The 19,446-nt window shown below is 46.5% G+C and overlaps 1 protein-coding gene across 4 annotated transcripts; it reads right to left on the bottom strand.

Moving 5' to 3' along the window:
• Positions 1-149: 149 nt before the first annotated feature.
• Positions 150-19,312, bottom strand: SLC6A20 (solute carrier family 6 member 20). Of its 4 annotated transcripts, none has more exons than XM_071429611.1 (11): positions 17,059-19,312; positions 8,889-9,029; positions 8,075-8,166; positions 7,159-7,386; positions 6,082-6,192; positions 5,470-5,711; positions 4,435-4,597; positions 3,936-4,140; positions 3,004-3,163; positions 1,821-1,986; positions 150-897 (listed from the first exon to the last, which is right to left on the bottom strand). In XM_071429611.1, the coding sequence occupies exons 1-11, from the start codon at positions 17,150-17,152 to the stop codon at positions 748-750; spliced, it is 1,752 nt and encodes a 583-aa protein (XP_071285712.1). In that variant the 5' UTR covers positions 17,153-19,312; the 3' UTR covers positions 150-747. The 4 variants fall into 4 exon arrangements, with proteins under 4 accessions (XP_071285712.1, XP_071285714.1, XP_071285713.1 ...); XM_071429613.1 differs by having other exon boundaries at positions 17,055-19,312; XM_071429612.1 differs by having other exon boundaries at positions 16,880-19,312.
• Between the last annotated feature and the right edge of the window lie 134 nt (positions 19,313-19,446).

Raw genomic sequence — 19,446 nt, forward strand, 5'->3', positions numbered from 1 at the left:
ATCACAGATATATTCCAGTGTACTTAGAGTACATCCCTAGAAAATACAAAGTACAGCACAGCGCACAGTTGCATGCTGGAATTGGAAGCTTACTTCTGGAGGTGGGAGAACTTGTGCAGCTCACACATATGTGTGCATATATATAGATATATGCAAATATAAATATATATATTCACTGCTTTGCTGGACACAAGTATAAAAGAAGCCACATTGGCCACATTTATCTCCCAGTGCCATCCTGCTGATTATTCCCATGTAGCAAAGCAATTGTCACATTCTCATTGCCAGACTTCAACAGTTTCACCTGTTTATGAAATACAGATGTCATTTCAAACAATGAGTATGCTTAAGTGTCTTGAATGGTTTGGGGGCATTTGCTGGTAAATTGGTGCAGGAACATGCTTGGTTGTTCATGTTTCCACACCGGCAGTGCTACAACAGTGGAAAAGAATCACCTAATGTGTAATGGGCTGATGTGCTGGTTAATTTGTGCTACCTGGCATTTTGTGAGCTGCTCTTCTCCTTCTCACCTCTTACAGAGGCCGCTTTAAAGCTTCATCTTGTTACAGAAGAGCTTTTTTTCCCCAAACCATTGTGGAACTTCTCAAGAGCACTTTTTGGTCAATATAGCACCCACCATTCTCAACTCTATAAGTAGCTGCTACAAATAATGGTTGCTGCTGTCTTCCAGAAGTGCCCAGTCACTGGTGATCGGGGTAAGGTCCTCCCAAATCCAGCTGTCAGCTTTCATGCAACAGTTGAGACTCGTTCCCTCTTCAGTCTCTTCCTTACAAAAGTCATTAGTGCTCCCAGGGGGATGCACATGGTGGATGATGCCACCAGCAGCCCGATCACCGCCAGGGCATAGCCTGGGTAATCCTTGGTCACCAGCTGGCCCTGCAAGGGAGAAAACAGAGTTGGATCTGTGGGATCTGTCCCAGAGTCGGGCTAGGAGCAGAGCTGTGTGTATGGACCTAAGCAGGACCTCTGAGAAGCATTTGCAGTCTGTGGCAGCTCACAGCTGCCCTTGGTGTTCTCTGTCCAACCACACACACTGAAAACTGACAAGAACAGAGCTGCTGACAACAGGATTGGGGGAAACTTCTGCAAGCTTTGGTAAAGAGCAGATTTTGGCTTGATTTGTGTTTCTTAATGAGGTGGCTGGGCCCTGACCTCTGTCAGGGCTCTGTTGCTCTCCTGGAGCCTGTGGGCTCATGCTGACACCCAGTCAACAGGCCAGGCCTGCCATGAGTCCTAAATTGGCCATGACATGAAAACAGTTATGTGCTTTGTTCCTGCATGATGGAAACATTTCCACAAAATGTTACAAAACCAGTGATTGCTTATCCATTAGTAATTGCTCTGTGACAAATGCACAGGCCAGTATTCTTAAGAAAGTGTCCTGGCCATGAAGAAAAATGTGTATGGAAATTAGGAAAACTATTCTAGCAGCAGCTCAGCTCTCCTAAAGTACCACTAATTTTGTTCAAAGTAAATACGCTTTAAAAGTAGAGAGTTTTAAAGTGTATTTTTAAAGATGATATTTGGGTCTTCAACATGAATGAAATTTAATTCTATGAAGGGTTGATTAAGAATCACAGAGGGAAATTAGTTGATTCTACAGAATCACTGCATCATCACTAAGTCAAGTTTTCCCTGGTTTTCCTTTCCACGAAATTAAGGGATGGCTCTGACTCCAGCTACTCGCTTTCAGAACACCATTTTGTGGAAGAGTGTAGTTAGAAGCTTAGAAGCTTGTATCCTTGCAGGAAATAAGGAAGGTCTAAAACAGAAAAAAAGCCCAGCCCCAAAACTCTTACCTGTGTGGCATCCCATGCTTGGTATTGCAATGTTCCTGTGAGGATGTAGTCGGTGAGGTAAAAAATAAATAGGCTTATAATAAGCAGTGGACTAACAAAAGCCCACATAATTTTCCAATACCAGTTTGGCTTGTGTCCAATCATGGTGTAAAGATCTTTCTCAAATCTGTTCAAAAGAAAACCAAACATTTTTGTGAAGAAAACCGAACACATATTTTTGAGACTGGCTACAGATACTTGATGAATACCTTGTTCTGAGTTATTTCAAAAGCTGCCTACAGAATTGAGGATGCCAGATGAGAGAGGGGTGTACAGTTGACCACAAATGAGCAGAGAATTATCTGAAAAGCTGGCTCACTATAATCACAGTGAGGGGGAAGTCAACAAAGACAGTGAGGCTTCCAAGAGAATCCCAAGCTGCTGAGAGTAGCTAGAAATAGTTACAACAAGAAAGTTTTGCCTGAAGCATAAGCTTGGGCTGTTACTGGTGTCAGCTGACAGAGAGAAAGAATGATGCTGTAGTACTGTGGAGAAAACAGCTGGGTTTGTGTAGCTGAGTGTTCTCAGTGCTGTTACCTGACTGTCTTAGGGGAAGTACTGACACTGGGAATGGTACCTAAAATCTCACAGGACACCTGGATCTTACTCAAATGCTTTGAATTCATCAGGGAGGAAATACCCACATATGTGCCTGGACACCCTCTGTGCTGGCAGACTAACAAAGCAAATGCTGAAGCCTTTCCTTTCAGCTATTTTCAAATGCCTCTGCTGTTCAAAACTTCTCCTGATTCCAGAGCTTCCTTTTACCCACAAGGATTGACTTGGGAGACAAACAATGTCCCAGGTGACCACCTTTGAAACCAGACTTACTGGCACTCTTGTGCTCGTGCTGAACTCCTGTCATGGGAGGAGCAGAGTTTTGGCAGAAATTGCTCCTGAGACCGAAGACAAGAGCAGGGAGCTGTGTGTACAACTCCTTAGTACTGCCCTGTCAGCCCAGCCTGGCCCCTCACAGCCCTGAGCCAGGGCCCCAGAAGGGGTCTGCAGGGCAGGGGAGACCCCCATCCCCTTGCTGGTCCTATAGCACAGGAAAAAATATTCATCCCAAGGCAATATTTCTATTCCTGGCCTGTGGCTGCTCCCCAGCTGTGACACTATGAAGGAAGCAGGGCTCCAGCTTTACCTCCTTATGCCATAGATGTAACACACAGCGATGGTTTCCACCAGCACGATGAGCAGCAGCGAGAGGGTGGCTGCGTAGTCGTTGAAGATGTCAAACCAGTAATTTCCAGCCTCCATGGTGAAGATCAGGCCAATTATACAATTCACGAAACACACAACACCTGTGTGGATGAAAACAGGGATCCTGCCATTACACCTGGAAGTTTGTGTAGGGAAAATGTCACGCTTGTTGTGACTAACAAGCTGGTGGGATTTCTGCTGAGCAGCTCTCTGAGGAGAAGAATTTTCTTTTCCCTGTGGAAAAGACCTGCCCCTTAGCATGGGTGACTGTTATTAAACTGCTGCTCTTTAGACCTGCACAGCCACAGCTCATCATCCCAGACATGGCCAAGACAGCCAAATATTAGCTACAGCCATGTCACACGTGCATGCAGCATCTGCTGTTGCTGCTGGGCATCCAGCTAAAACAAGTTTTTTAAAACTGATTTCCATGCCCAGAAAGGACACTTATCTCTTTTGACCAATGGCTGAGGTGGTTCATAGTTGGGATACTGGCAATGTGACTGAACAGCTGCTTGCTGCAACTATGCTGCCATTTGTATCCTCCCTTTGAGCTTCACCAGTCAGGAGAGGCGAGTCTGAAGGAGCTGGGGTGTGTCGGGGGAAGCCTGGAAATACACACCCATGACTGCCCTGTTGCTTTGGGAGCTCCCAAGGGAAAGGCCGGCATAGGATGGGCAGGATTTCACAAGGGCAGGCAAACCCTTCCAGCAGCGTATTTACTATTCCCTGCTCCACCCGAGGTCAGAGAGTGGAGTGGCACTTCACTCAATGGCAGTGGACACCACAGCTTGTGCAAACACACACACACACACACACACACTCACAGAGGTGCTCCCTGTGTGGCCTGTGAGCAGCCTGGCAGGTGCTTACCCGAGATCACCTCCTTGGGGAAGCGGGAGGCGATGACCCTGCTGTCGGTCAGCGGTGTGAGGATGGCAGCCGTGTTCCCCAGCATGCTGCCAATGCCCAGCATCAGCAGCATGAAGAAGTAGAGCACGGAGTACAGCTGGGGCACCTCCATGTTTTTGATTGCTTCTGAATAGACTATAAATGCCAGTCCCGTCCCCTGGACAGCCTGACGGAGACAAGGGGAGAAAACTGAGTTGCAGGCAGCTCCTCAGCTCAATAAAGGACATAGGACAAAAGAGAGTGACTCTGTGCCGTGACCATGTACACCTGAGCTGTGGCTTTGTACAGCAAAGGCAGGTGAGGTCTTCACTGGTTTGTCCCAACTGCACAGACACTGGATGCTAATGACCCAAGCGAGCCCCTGCCCCATCCTGAGGTGTAGAAATGATCCCCAGCCCTGGCCAGGCAGCTCCTGGGCTCAATGGGAGCAAAGGAGACACCACAAAGTGGTGCAACTCACCGTGTCTAGCTCCGCTTCCAAGCTGCAGTTTTTAATCTGCGGTGCTAATTGGGCATATTCCTCTGGGTGCGTGGCCATGAGGTAATCTTTCATCTCATTGAGGTTGTCTGCTGTTAAAGAGCCTTCCTCCAGGTCAAAAGCATTCAGCAGCAGCAGGATCACCCTGGGAAGGATTACAGGAATTTAATGGCTTTCAGGCCCAGAGCCCCATCCCTTTTCTCCATCAGCCCCAGGGGAATGTTTTGCTGGTGCCAGGGCTTCAGTGTCCCTGGGTGAGAGCAGCACTTCCAGCACAGTGCCGGGACACTGGCAACCTTGTTCTCATTTGTGCCTTGCAGGGAGCAGCTCCTGTGCCCACACTGCTGCTCCCAGGCAGGTATCTTGGGAGCTGGCCAGTGCTGCCTGGTGTCTCTTCCCCTTTGCCCTGCGGTCTCACGTCCACACCCCACCAACTTTAAAGTCTTTTGTCAACAAGCAAGGACTAGCAGCTTGGTTTCCTCTCTGATCAACAGATGGATTGAAAGCTCTAAAAATATGAGTAAATATGTAACTGACGTGGGCCCTGTGCCAGGGACTGCACGCAAGCTTGCAGCTACAGGACACAATCCTGCAGGCTGCTGGGCACTTGCAGAGCATCACAGCCAAGGAGGATGAACTTGTGGAACTTAAGGGCTGAGCCTTAAAAAAGGGGATCTGATCATCGCTGCATTTATTTATCAGCTTCCCCCACACTCCCTGGAGCACAGGCCAGGACAAGAACACAGGGGAAAGTTCCTCTATGACTTGCCCAGGCAAACTCACCCTCTTGACCAGGCCTGTGCCTGGAAGCAGCACCCAGGTGTCAAAAGGCAAAGCTTTCTGACCTTTCATCTCAGGCTTCATCGCTTTGAATAGCTCCTTTAGCTTTATTAGAGCAGTATCAGCTCTGGTCTTGGGGCAGTGTTGGCAGAGCTGCGTGCTGTTATTTATTTACCTCCCCCTTCAGCTGCCCCAGAACACCATGCAGTGAAAACCAGTGAAACAGAGGGCTCTTACTTGTTGATACAGCTCTCGTAGTTAAAGGTGGCCTTGAAGCCATAGATGGAGAAGGTGACGATGCTGGCGAATATGGAGGTGGTGCTGTTGATGAGGGACACGATGATGGCGTGTCTCTGGCAGTTGTTGGAGGGCTCGTTGTAGCTGGCAAAGGCGATGAGGCTGCCAAAGCCAAGGCCCAGTGAGAAGAAGATCTGTGTGGCAGCGCTGATCCAGGTCTTGGGGTTCGACAGCTGCTCCAGCTGCAAAGGCAGATGAGAGAGCAAAACCATGAAGTTCCACCAAGTGCCCAGCACTGCCCCTTCCAGCCTGCAGGGATGGGGCCCTTTGTGCACTCATTACAGGTCAGGGGTGGTTTTGGGCAGGGTTACTGCTCTGACTGGAAGCAACAGGTTATGCTAACGGGAAGGTCTTTTTCTGCAGGAAAAAGCAAGCAGCTTGTGGGCACCATGGCAGCCTCCAGCCATTCCCAGCTGAGGTTCCCAGCTGCCAGACCTATGTTACTGCAGCAAAAATTCAGTATAAAAAAAAGAAGGACCAAGACCTTTTAAAACCTTCCGTGCCCAGTAACTAATAACATTTCCTGAAGAATTCAATACAGTTTTTCTGTACCTTTGGTGTGAACATGTAGACAAGCCCATTCACAGCTCCATGAAGTGTTAATCCTCTGATGAGGTATATGATGAGAACACAGTATGGCAAAGAGGCTGTCACATAGACAACCTGGGGAAAGAGGGTAAAGACTTTGGTCTAAAGAATATGTAAGACAAAGCTAATCTGCTATGTCAGTCTCACTTTACATAAATAATTTCCATTAATGTGCTTGTTATCCTGATATTAATCTTTAACAAAACATTATCAGACAAATCTAACTTTAGATTTACATTTTAGGGAAACAAGTTTTTAATAATCCTGAAGACCTGTGCTACTATTCCAAGTGTCTTCTCTTAGACTGGAAATCAAACAAAAATCTAAAATATTTGCAGCAAACTCAGTTCTACATCATTTGGTGGCATAACAACAGTTCACAACCATCTATCAAAAACTCATTAGGCAAAGGTGATCATCACATCATCATTATCATCGTCATCATCATGTTTGCTCTATAAGGAAGGCAAGCAGAGCTCATAAAAGGTCAAAATAAAACTTGAATTTAATCAAATTGAATCAAAATTTAATTGAATCAGTTGCAGCAAGTTTAAGAGGTTATTCCTAGTTTACAGTCTCTTGGCTTTCTGTATTTGGCTAAGACGATTTGGGGATTACAGCCCTCAGCTTGCTGCTTAGTGCAGGCTCAGCCAGGACATTGGGGTTTTTCTCCCCACTTCCTCATAACTTCTGCTGTGAATAAAAAGCAAGCAAAAAATGCCCAGTAGATGTCTTGTTTTTCTTGCAAAGACCAAGGAATAGACGTCTCCTGACACGCCTCTGCTGGGGCAGGCAGCTTTCCTCATGGCCAGCAGCCTGACAACTGGCCATGAGAGAGAGCTGCTGTGCTTAAAGGACTTCCCCGGGTTACTTTTTCAGCATCAGCGCTGTGATTGATCCTGCCTCAGCTGCACCTTGACAGGGCAGCAGAGCTCGGTGCTCGGGGGGATACCTGACCCCGAGGAGCAGCAGCCATTCCCCGCTGCCCGTCAGCGCCCCGCACGTCCCGCCCGGGCTCGGCAGGGCTGTGCCCGCTCTCACCTTGCCGGTGGAGGCGGTGCCGCGGAGGATGCAGAGGTAAACCACGAGCCAGGCCAGCGTCAGGCACAGCGCCTGCTCCCACTGGATGCTGCCGCTGGCCTCCAGCGACGGGGAGATGTTCAGGGTCTGCCGGTACCAGAAGTACTGCGTGGATGAAGTCTTCTCACACTCCTCCTCGTAGCCCGTGCGGTTGCTGTTGAGGGGGCAGGTGGCCCATGGCAGTGGGTCCTGGCAGGAAGGGCCATGAGTGAGGGCATGGCAGGGAGAGCCGAGGTGCCAGTGGGGAACAGGGAGGATGATGATGGCAAGGACAGCTTTCTGCCCGGGCTTGCTTCTCTCTGCATGGTTGGGGATGACCCTCTCCCCTGGGGATGATCTCTTTTGACAATCTCCCTTGGCAATGACCCTCACCCCAAGGACTGATGCTTTCTGATCCTCTCCCCTGGGGATGACCCTTTCTGAACTCCCCTACCCAAGGACAGATCAGCTCTGTCCCTCTTCCTTGGGGATGACCAGACTGATTCTCTGCCCAGGGACTGAGCCTCTTTAACCCTCTCCCCTGGAGGTGACACTCTCCAAGCATCTACCATGGGACCAACTTCTCCCCCGACATCAGACAGGCCCATCCCAGGATGCAGGGCACGCTGCACCAAGGCACATGTGACCAAAGTCAAGCCTGGCCTTGACCTGAATTCCATGGTGAGGAGAAGACAACAGCCAATGTCTCTGGGAGGACCACATCACTGCCTAACTTTTCCCTGCAGCAAAGCCCTGGGTTTCTGAAGCTTTTGACACCCTTCCACCTCCCCATTCCTAGTTGACAATGGTGCCATGCAACATCCAGCACCAAGGAAAAGCCACTGTGACCCTCCACAGCCACAGCAGGGCCAAGCTGGGCTGTTGGGAGCCCACACACCTGGAAGGAGTGGAAGAGGTACCAGAAGGCCCAGGCATTTATCACATTGTAGTACATGGAGAGGAAGAAGGAGACGACAACACTGGCAACTCCTGTGGGTATGGAGGGAGACACTTGGTCAGCAGAAAACCCCAAAATTCCCAGGGCTCCACAACATCTGTGGGATGTAGGAGCAGCACCACCATGGCTGACACAGGAGAGGCTTTGTCCCTGCACAGCCATGTGCACAGGGCATGTCCCTGACACTGCAGTCAGTGCCTCCTCCTCCCACCAGGACTATCCTGACCTGGATTTGATACTCTGGGACATGAGGAATGAATTATTCAATGTATCATTAAAAAAACAAGTGTGCTTATGCAAATTAATGATAGCTTGGGTTTTCAGGGTAATTTAATAATATAAAAATGTAGCCAAGAGTGGACATTGGTAAATGGTAGACTGGAACAGCAGGAAATTAGGGCACCATTTTATCACTCATGTTGAGCTTATTGGGAAGGTGCTCTTTGGGTCAAAACTCAGTGTAGGCAGCCCCAAGGGCTGGGTTTAGCACTGGCCTTCACAACATGATTTTGGCAGTCTGCCTGAGGGCAGGGGGACTCACACCTCTGAATCCAGACCCGACACAGCAAGCCCCAGTGCCCAACAAGGGACAGGATAAATGCATGCCATGAGGTGTCTGTCTTTGCTCAGCCTGGTGAAACCCAGTAAAACCTGAGCTCCCACCTGGGTTTTTTCTGAAAGACAAAGCTCTCCAATCTAAAATCACCCAGGTTCCCTGCATGCTGGAAAACAAAGATGGAAACTGAGAACATACCAACACCACAGAGGTAGGGACTTATTATTTTCCAGGCGCCGATGCTGCCCTGCCTCATGCGCTGCCCCACAGCCAGCTCCAAGTACAGCAGGGGCATCCCCTCGGCAATCAGCATGATGAGGTATGGGATCAAAAAGCCACCTGGGAGAACAAACCCAACAGTCAGCCTTCAGCAGATCAGCAGCAAGATAAACACCACTTTGCCCTATTTGTGTTCAAGTCATGCTGTCAGTGCCCCAGAGGCTGGCTGGCCTGGTCCTGGTCCTGTCCCGGTACCTGGAGTACTGAGGGCATGGCCCAATCCTGAAGGACATCTCACAGAGGTTTCAGGCAGAGTCCCAGAGGCTGGTGGGCGCTGACTGCCTGGGCACAGGGAATTTTCCGCAGGGACTTGGCAGGGCTGGGGTTTCTGCTGTTAAACTGTGTTAGGCGGCCCTGCTGTGCGGCAGCACTGCCCAGATGCATCCGGGCGGCTTGAGCAATGCTGGGGGCTGGGGCTGTTAAAGGGTAACCAGCCACCTGCGAAACCTTGTAACCCATAATGAGACAAAGAGGATGAGGGAAAGATTTACTTCAGTGTGGGGTGTTCTGCTGCACAGCCAAAGTGCTCAAAGAAAAGGTAACAGCAATGTCTGTGTCAAACAGAGAGTTTTGAGTTACATATTAAAGTCTGGCCTTGCTTAAAAATAAAAAAACAATCAAAAAACCAAACAAAAAAGTTCCCAAATGCCCATCCTGAGCCCACAAGCACCAGCAAATGAATGAAGGCTTTTCCCCCAGAGCCTTTCCTCCCAGCCTGGGAGCAGACCCTGGGACACAGGCATTGAGTCTCCTGGATGGGGCTGCTCATCCCTGCTTCCCTGCACATGGAGAGCCACAGAGATGCTCCTGTGGAAGAGGAACAGCAGGAGTGAGAAGGTTGACAGCGAGGAAAGGAAAAGTACCTTCTTGTCTGGCAAACAGGATGTGCTCTGGCTTAAATTTCTGCCAGAAAAAAATAAAATCCTTGTATTCAACCTGGGGCTCACTTCAGAAAGAGCTGCTGACTGAGTCAAAAGCTGGATTTTTGTGAAGGCTTCCCTGCTTCCCTTTTTACAGCAAGCCAAAATATTTACGTAAATATCTCTTATTTAGGATTTAATCTGTGGCATTAACATTCCTTGCAATGGGCTCTGTGCAGCGCTGTGGAGGAATGAACTCCATGCAGCGACTGAGGCAAAGACCTGGAAATAAACACAGAGCAATAATCCGGTTTATTCTGGGAATTAATTTCCCACCTCCCAGCTCTCTTGTTATTAACAACCCCTTTGTTACTCTGTTAGATAACTTCCTCTGCCACAAGGGAGCCGTCGAGGGTTTAAGAGCTCCCGCAGCCGCTCTGTGCCGGTGGGGTGCGAGCTGCCCCAGCAGCCACTGAGGCAGCTCTGCCATCTACCACAGGGGAATCAGCATTAGGCCTTGCAAAGGTTTTCCACCCTCCCAGCAGCGCTGCCACATGTTTGGCATTGACTGTGCCAACTGGCAAGGAGGAGAAATGCCTTCAGGCTTGTTCTTCACCCCAGTGTCCCCCCACAGCTGGGGGTGCCAGGGCTAAGCCCCTGCCCCTTGCTCTGCATCCTGTTTGCACACAGATCTTGCTCCTAGTGCTACTCTTCCCAAAGAGGAGAACCAAAACGGCTCACACAAGTGACTCTGGGCAGCCAATAAACCAGCTCCTTGTCAGCTGGGAATCAGCTCTACTCAAGTTCCCGCTCACTGACACCGGGCATTGCTCCCTCCGGTGCCAGCTGTCTGCACAAACCAGCCCCAGGTCAGATCCCTGTAGCTGGCAAAAGGTGCGGAGTGTGCCCTGGCTCTGCTCAAGGCCCTGGGCTTGGCCAGTGGCACCCTCGGCCCTGCTCAGGCTCCTGCCTGGTGCTCGGGGGCTTCCTCGCCCAGGGCTGAGCGCTGCTGAGCACCAGCCCCGCTGCAGACCTGGCCCAGCCTCATTGGAGCCTGGCCCAGCCTGCTTAGGGACAGAGGAGCTGCACCTACGAGGGGTGCATGCACCTGCTCTGCTCAGGTCATGCTCCCAGCAGGAAAGCAAGGAGAAGGAGAAGAAGGGAAACTGCTGATGAACAGAATGACAGGTTACAAAGTGCAAATACTCAGGTTACAAATACTCAGCATCATCCGCGATAAGGGCCCGATTGCCCTGCTGGGCAGGACAGGGATTGGCTCCGTGCTTTACTGCAAGGAAGATGCCAAACAAGCTGGCGCCCCCCTAGTTAATCCCAGAGCCTGACATATCCACCTTTTAAGTTCCTGAAATGATGTTCTGTATGCGTGGGTTTTGTGAACCCCAGGAAAGCCACAGAATCCTCTTTAAGAGGGCAGTGGATAAAACAATTAAGAAAAGCAAAACCTCCTGTCAGGAGTTTTAATTTCACAATAGAAAGAGCTGCCTTTCCTCACATAAATATAAGTGTTAAAGAGAAAAACAATGGAAAATATAATGAAAAATAATAGAAAAACATTCTCATAAAACATGCTTTTAGAAAATTCTTGGGTGTATCATAGAATGGTTTGAGTTGGAAGGCACCTTTTAAAGATCATCTAGTCCAAAGACCTTGCAATGAGCAGGGAAGCTTATTTAAGCTTCTATTCAGGTTAACCAAACGTTCCAGTTTTGGTTACATTTCAGAGACTTTTCACCACCTTTCAGAGAATTTTCATCACAATACAGATGGCTGATTAAAAGAATGACCCAAAGCTGCCCAAAAGTCAGAGTTTTGCTGCCCTTCAGGATGTCTGCCATGATGGGAACTAGCGAACTGATCACGTGCAGTTTGACTGTGTACAGAAACACATTTTAAGCTTTGTGCTAGAGTTCAGTGTCAGATATGAAGTCTTTACCCTTAAAGCATATGGAGGGGAATACACACAAGATTACAGCACATCTATCATTTCTGCTATCTGAACTGTCTAAGAAAGTTTCAGCCACTGCAGCATCTATCTTCTACTGACACTTCACCACCGTATTATCTGGATTTTTCTGACCTGATCCCATAGGATAGCTCTGAGATGGCTTTTCAAATAGCAGCATGAACCAACTGTTACCACCACAAGTGCATTCAGAAGTAAGCTACAAGCCAACAAAATAAGCATAAAAGCAAAAAGCTGTTTAACATCTCAGTGTTTCTTCCTGAAAGGAAGAAAAGGCAGAAGGAGACCAGAAGCAGATAAGGCAGATGCTCATCATGTCCCTTAATTCAAGATTGAGATGGGTCCCCAGCCATGTCAACAGATGAAGTATGAAGAAGTAAAAAACTTGTCTTACAAAGAGCCTGTTTCTAAAGATTCTTCAAAACTGTGGTAGCTGTATACTAGAGGAGATTATTAATAATGGTCTTTAATTAATCTAATTAACTGACTTTTCATTTCTAAGGAAGAACAGCTGTGGCTCATATATGCCACAAATATCATCTTTCTTCAGTTTGGACCCAGGAGGAGGATAAACTTTTAAAGAGGGTTCTGAGGTCTTTTTGTTTGGTTTATTTATTTTTGGAGGACAAATCAATTTATTCCTTATTTCCAAAGCCTCCTGGGAGGCTTTAGCTATGAAACCCCTGTTGATTAAGGCATTTCAGCCAACTTCAAGGCAGATTTGCAGTCAAGTTATCATCTCCTAAAGCAAAGCTTTGTATAAAAGATATTAATGACAGGTACTTGAAATAATACAGCTGATCTTTAAGTTAAATCAGTATAATCATCTCCCCTTCTCAATATTTTCCAAGTCCCCATAGGTGAATGTACAAGAACCTGAACCACTTTCTGACACCTTCAATGTGATTCAGTGGGACAAAAATATAATAAATGAATACTATGTAGATCTGTATCTCTCACTCTACCTCAGTATTTTTAGAAAACATGGACCTTCTCACTGTTTCATTGCACTTACAGGAAACAATGCCACTATACTGGGGCAGCTGTCAGGTAAAAACCTAATGCTAAAGAATACATAAAATAAAGCCACAATAAAACAGATTGCACAACAACAGAAAGCCAGACCTCCTCTCTGCCCTGGACCTTGCTGGGTGGACAGAGCACAAACATGGACAACATACTTTTGCACTTAAATCTTGCCCCACTCCTCCTCGAGGGAAGCAAGAAACTGTAAACCCCACTTACCTCCTCCGTACATCTGGCATAAGTATGGAAACCTCCACACATTTCCCAGCCCCACAGCATAGGAAATGCAGGCAAAAACAAACTGCAGGGGATTGTCCCATAAGGGTCTGGATTTCTCCATTGCTTTCTTGCCGGCAGAGGTTGCAGCAGAGCCTCCTGCCTTCACTCCCTCAGGTACTCTGCCAACCGTGCCTCACACTCCACGCCAGTCCGGCTCGGAGGGGAGGGAAAGGCGGAGGAGCTGTGCTTGCCAATTCCTATCAAGCTTTTTAATTACTAATCTTATTAACAGGCACATACTGAAATAGGAATGCTGGTAAATAGATTATAGACACACACAGAACTATAAAATTGGTACTTTGGGTGAATAGCTGCTTGGGTCTTGACTGGGAAGGATGTGAGCTGAGGGATTTTTAGTAACTCACATGCCAACTTGAAGCTGTGAGGAAATAACATTGGGGCTGAAGTTTGGTTTTGGAAATGGGACACTCCTTCCCCACAGGGCTCCCTTCCTACCGAGTGGCATTCATGTGCATGAGGCACCAGCTTGAATTTGATTGCACAGAAGAGGGGTTCCCACACAATTAAGACTGGGTTTAGAGACTGTCAGTGCTTTTAGGGTAATAATAAACAGAATCCTCAGACATCCTATCACTGTGCCCTGGTGCTCACCTCAACCAACCCAGCACACTCCCCAGTTCCAAAAGTGGCCTTGAAACAAGTCCTATCAGCCCTGCAGGTCCCCACCCTGGTACACACCTGACAACACTCAAGTTTGACCCTCCTGGAATAATGCTTTCCCTCTACATACTCTGCATGTGTGTGACAGAGTGAAACAGCCAGTCTCTTTTCATTCACCCTCATGCTCAAACCCCACTGCTGCAGGTGAACTTTTCTGAGGGGTTGCTGTTCTAAAATACTTTCAAGCAGCAGGGACCAAACACAAAGGCCAGGGGGAAAAGGTGCCTGTGACCATTGTGGAGGCAGAAGGATCCAGGGGGCCTTTGGGTCATCTGAAGGCACACTGAGGTGCCATGTCTGAACATGAACCCTGTGTGTTTGGGCCCCTGCCAAGGTACACTTTGAGCTCAACCACTTTGGACAGGTCTCCCAGCGAAGGAGGCTGCCAGCAGCGTCTGCAGCAATAAAAAGTAGCTGAGCAACTCCAGGGACTCACCTTCCTTCCTCTGTTTAAATGGGGTTTTTCCAGGGCACCTTTCAGGATCAATTTACAAGTATGACTCACTCAGATGCTGTCAGTCTCATTCCTCCAGCACCAGGAATTTGGTCCCAGCCAGTTCTGGGTGTGCTGATCCAGCATCCCACTGGGCACTGGCTGAGCCAAAGCCTCCAGCTGTGGGTATGGGTGAGAACTCCAACCCTGGGGGCTCTGGACAGGAGCCTGAACTGCAGAGTGTGTCCTGCAGTGCTGCTGAGCCCAGCAGCAGCACTCAGGTGGACCTGCTGACCAGCCACCTGTATTACCAAAGTCACAAAGTGGGACACCACTTTTGTGTCTGCTAAAGCAGGTGATGGTACACATCTCCTGTAAGTGCATCCATTCTTTGGGGTGTGCTTTAGTGGTGCTAGAGATCTAAGTTCTCACTGGAAAACATCAGGGTTTGCCAAAGCTGCCTGTAGTTTTGAGGGAGTTTGTGATTTTTTTTGCAGCATCCACGCAGTTCTTGTCTTGCCTGCAGAACTGCAGCATGCCAGATAGCCCTGGCAATTTGTCCCATGGGTATAACCCAGAATTCTGCTGGAAGGAATAATCCAAGGTAATTTTAAATGCATAAGCTGTTAAACTGAAAGACACACACAGACAATGTGAGTTGTCCCACATCAGGAAAACTTTCACAAATTAGTAAAAAGTCAAATGCCTGTCCCTAGCAGTGGGATTTATTATAAATTATGTGTATAAATAGCTTACAGTATTAAATAATTTGCTGACGGGACAGCCTTAAAAAATAGCACATTGCTACCACTTGGGTTGCTTCTGTGTGAATAGATTACTCCTACTGATGAGCATCATCAAGTTAAAGATTTCCTTGGCTCTGTACCTCCTTCCCATTACATTTCAAACTAGTTTACTAATGGACTGGAAGAGATTGTGCAGGCAGAGACGTGTGATGTCCTCATCTCAGGTCAGGCCAGATCAGGAAGTTCAGGTGGAATGAGATGAATCCTTGCCTCTGTCACAAATGTCAGTCTCATCAGTAGCTCAGATCACAGACTACTGTGAGTTTTTTTAAAGGTGGTCAAGCACATAGGCAGCCAGCAAAGTGCCTGTCATCTACTGGCTCCTTGGGACACACACTTTAAATATATTTAAATGTATTTAAACAGACAACATGCAAGAATTCTTGCTGTGGGACTTTCTATATACACCTCAAATTATCAATATGCTATTTCTGATGTTGTTCATGATTTTATCTCCTCTGAACTGCTTTCATTTGGGTTAGGGAAGGGCTTGGCTTTAGGGACAAAGATAAGCCTCTAATAGACATATGGAAGAAATTTTGATCATGTCACTGCTCATATTAAAGAAGGATTAGAAAGAATTTTTTCTCCCAGTACCTAACAAATTTGAGATGTGGGGTTTGGCAGAGTGGTTGAGAAGGGAAGGGGTTCATCTGCACAGCAGACCAGGGACTGATGGGACTGGCCAGGAGAATTGCCCTATGTCAGAAGCTGATAAGCAAAGCAAAGAATCCCATTTCTCACTGAAGCAAAACCTCAAGAACTTAAGTGAAGATATCAACTAAAAACCCTGGTCTTGTGTCTCTTGATGCAAAATGCAGACAAAAAGGCAATCTGGGATCCTAACAACAGGTTGGGGACAATGATTTCAGGGTGGGAGAGAAGCTCAATAGTTTGATTGGCAAAAGTCATAGAAACAAGGGAAGAAATTCTACCAGGTAGCCTGGACTTTTATTATGCTACTTCCAGTATGTATCACTATACCACTTAAATTTAAAAATGAACCCTCTGTGCTTTCCTTGGTGAGCCAGACATGGGAGGGGGACAAAGTGTCAGCAGCTCTGGTGTTCAGTATCTTCAGTTCCTGGAGGAACTCACTTCCAGATGCAAACACTGCTAGTGTGTATCTGCTAGTGTGTCAGATGACAATCAAAGCAAAGGCATGGAGTGTCTGCAGCCTCTGCATGTATTTACTGATGCTGTCATGGGAAGCAGATATGCAGACAAGGGAGTAGCAGCTTCCACATATGGGTTTTCTGTTGGGATTCACTGTTGACAGTAGCTACCCTAAGATGCCTATTTCCTTACCTTAGGAGAAAGAAATAATCCATCTGGATTTTTGACAACTCATAGGCCATGACAACTGTTGGGCAATTGCTCTATGAGTAATTGGAGGTTACAGTTACTCCTCTAAGCAGTTACTAGGATTACAATTATTCCTTCCAGTTTATCACTACTACTTGCTGCTTAGTTCCAAACTGTAGATGATGCCTTTAAGGCCTCTACCCTGAAGTTATTTCCAGCCTCTCAAACACCCCTAAAACTGTTTAACTTTATCTCAACCTCCCAAGAAAAGCATGCCTGAAAACAGTCTCTCTTTTTATTTTCCTTGCTTTTCCTTAGCATCACAGCTCTATCCATCTTCTGACTGTCTGATTTTTTAGGGTACTCACTCCATAAAGTTTGGATTCTTAGAATTGTACCTAATTCACCCAGACTTCAAAACTGATCTGTGTCAAATGAGAGTCAGAAACTGGCATGTCACTAAAAGATAGCTGGATTACTCAGTCAGTTCTTCTGCTTGTCACCTGCCAGTTGCCCCTTCCTCTATCAAAGCTTGCCTGCACTCTGGGGAGGTCTCTGGGCAGCTCTCTTATTCACCAGCAGCTGTCACTCGTGAGCTGCCCTGCCACAGTCCTGCACACTCCAAGGCACTACATCAACAAGTTCCTAAAAAGAATTTAAAAATAATTAACAAACAAAACTTTCTGTTGAAACAGAATGACATGTACCTACCCACCTTTATTTGGAGAAGAGCTGACTCCAAAGAAGCTGCCTAATGTGTCAGGATATGTCCAAGAGGAGACCCTGTTAAGGAGGGCACATCTAGACATCTTCAGGGAGAGTCTGTGGGCAGCCAGAGCAGGTCAGGAATCCTGGGACAACACCTTCCCTGGGATGTTGTCAAAATTAACAATCACAGGGTAACTCTGTAGGCACATTCTCTGCTTAAAGTCAGTTACAAAAATAACCATGGTAACAATTACAATAACAATTCTTACCTGCTCATATACAAACTTACCTTCAAATGATTTCACAATGTTTTAGAAGGCACATCCTTCTAGACCAGATCTAACCTTTTAAGCTTGATCTATTCAGCCACCTGATATCCCAGCATGATTCACATTTGCTTCCTGAGGCAGTAACCACAGATTTCACTGTGGTTTCACAGCACTTCATGTCACACAAAAGTCAAGTCCTGTCTTTTATAATGCCAGAAGAGGGAAATCAAACTAAGGAATCTTACAAACGTTTTGGCTGGACTGAAATCTAAGCTCCTGGCAGATGACTGGGATTCCCAAAAGCAAGGTATGTTGGAAATGTCCAAATTTCAGCTGTTCAAGATATCAGTCTCAATATCAAACAAATGTCCAAATTTCAGCTGTTCAAGATATCAGTCTCAATATCAAACAAAAAGGTGCACTTGCAAGTTAAGTGTCAATGTAGGTATTAGTACTCACCTTAGGACATTTTTTTAAATGGCTATTAGGCACAAGAGAAAAACAGGTTAATGAGTACTTTATGAACAGTTAAAGATCATTGGTTAATACATGGTCTCATTAGGATGTCTCATTTATTAACAACCACTGAAGTCACTGTTGGACCATAGGGTTGTTTGTTGGCTGTCAGAGTCAGTACTAGCAAAGCTGAGATGCCTAGATTTCATTCCCATATTCTTCAGCCTGCAAGAAAAAAAAACAAAACAAAACCAAAAACCAAACCCCAACCAGCCTGAAAGAGATCTGATTTCTGCAGACCAGCTAGTCATCCAGGAATTTTCTTTCTAAACATTCCCTTCGGGCATACCTAGGGAATTAACAACTGAAGTGGAAGAAATGGATGACGTCTATTTGAGCAGCACAAGGAACAAAGGCTGCTAAATGGAGTATTAGAATTTACACCTCAAGGAAAGAAGTGAAGTTTTAGAAACATCAGGCACTGTCAGGAGAGGTTCAGATGTCATTTCCATCTTCAAAATATTGTACCTATCTCAAGAAAAAAATCACAACTGTATAATGCTCCAGGTTTTCTTTGACAGGTACATCACCTGTCAAATTTGATGTATTTTCCACCAAGAGCTCCACACAAGACTTTTAATTAGCCATGCTGCAGCACAAAAAGCAAGCATCTCAGTGATCCCACAGTCGCTAAACTGGCAATCTGCAAGGCAAGAAATCAAAGTCTGAGTTTCAATTTTGCCCTGCACAGTTCTTTACAAGATTTGCCTTACTCATTTGAGGAGATAACAAGGTGTGTAACCATGCTTGTCTAAGCCAACTTATTTCACTGAGACCTAGCCATATACAGTGTACTTTCTTGCTGAGATGGTTTCTACACAGATAATGAAGGATGATCACAGAGTCAGTATTCTAGAGCCAAAGACTGATGAGAAGACCAGCAAGAGTCATGACAGTCTCTGGCTTTTCTCACCCTTCACCTGCTATTTTAGAAATACTAATTGATCTCATAAAGTGAGTGTTATTATGAAGAAAAAACCACAACATTCATCCAGACAAGTACTCGTGTTGTTCTGAGCAAACACAGGCCAAAAGGCTCTTTGGTACATGCCTATTAGGAACTTAACATTTTAGTGACTGTATAAGGAGCAAAAGAATACCTTTCATTACCTTAATTGTCACTGCATGAGGAGGATGTCACCCCATAACTCTCTACTATTGTGCTACAGCAATAGCATCCTGCCACAGGCATAGGACTTTATCTCAAACCAACCTCACTTAACCAGTGAGAGGCAAAAGACAGGAGAACTTGCAGAAAACATGAAAACATAAACTTAGGGAAAAAAGAAGAACTCAGATTGCAAGTGTATGGCAGATTTGAGTTAAGCAATTTTAACAGCTTTGCTTGTTAAAGAAATAATGAGGAAAAAAGATCCGTTTCAGTTCAAGCAGCTCCTGAGAAAAACATTGTTAAATGCCAGTTTCTGTAACACAAACACCCTCAGCCCTGTCACTGCTACTCTCTTTTGCAGATGTTTGATGCGACGTGGCTTTGAACACTAATCTGTAATTTACATATTCTCATTTCTAGCAAGATACTTTCTTAGAGATATTAAAAAAAACAGCTATACAAAACATTCCTATTAAAAAACTCCATCTCCTTAAAGATC

This window comes from Agelaius tricolor, unplaced genomic scaffold (genome assembly GCF_023055355.1).
Source record: "Agelaius tricolor isolate 1412-34295 unplaced genomic scaffold, bAgeTri1.0.p SCAF_6, whole genome shotgun sequence".
Taxonomy (NCBI): domain Eukaryota; kingdom Metazoa; phylum Chordata; class Aves; order Passeriformes; family Icteridae; genus Agelaius; species Agelaius tricolor.

What these genes read in the sequence shown, in the direction of transcription:
- SLC6A20 (XM_071429610.1), bottom strand. Translation starts at nt 13,179, where the DNA reads ATGGAGAAATCCAGACCCTTATGGGACAATCCCCTGCAGTTTGTTTTT. An exon ending in TCTACATGTTCACACCAAAG is followed by an intron (nt 5,712 to 6,081) that starts GTACAGAAAAAC and finishes CTGCCTTTGCAG; the next exon opens with CTGGAGCAGCTGTCGAACCC. An exon ending in TGGAAGCGGAGCTAGACACG is followed by an intron (nt 4,141 to 4,434) that starts GTGAGTTGCACC and finishes TGTCTCCGTCAG; the next exon opens with GCTGTCCAGGGGACGGGACT.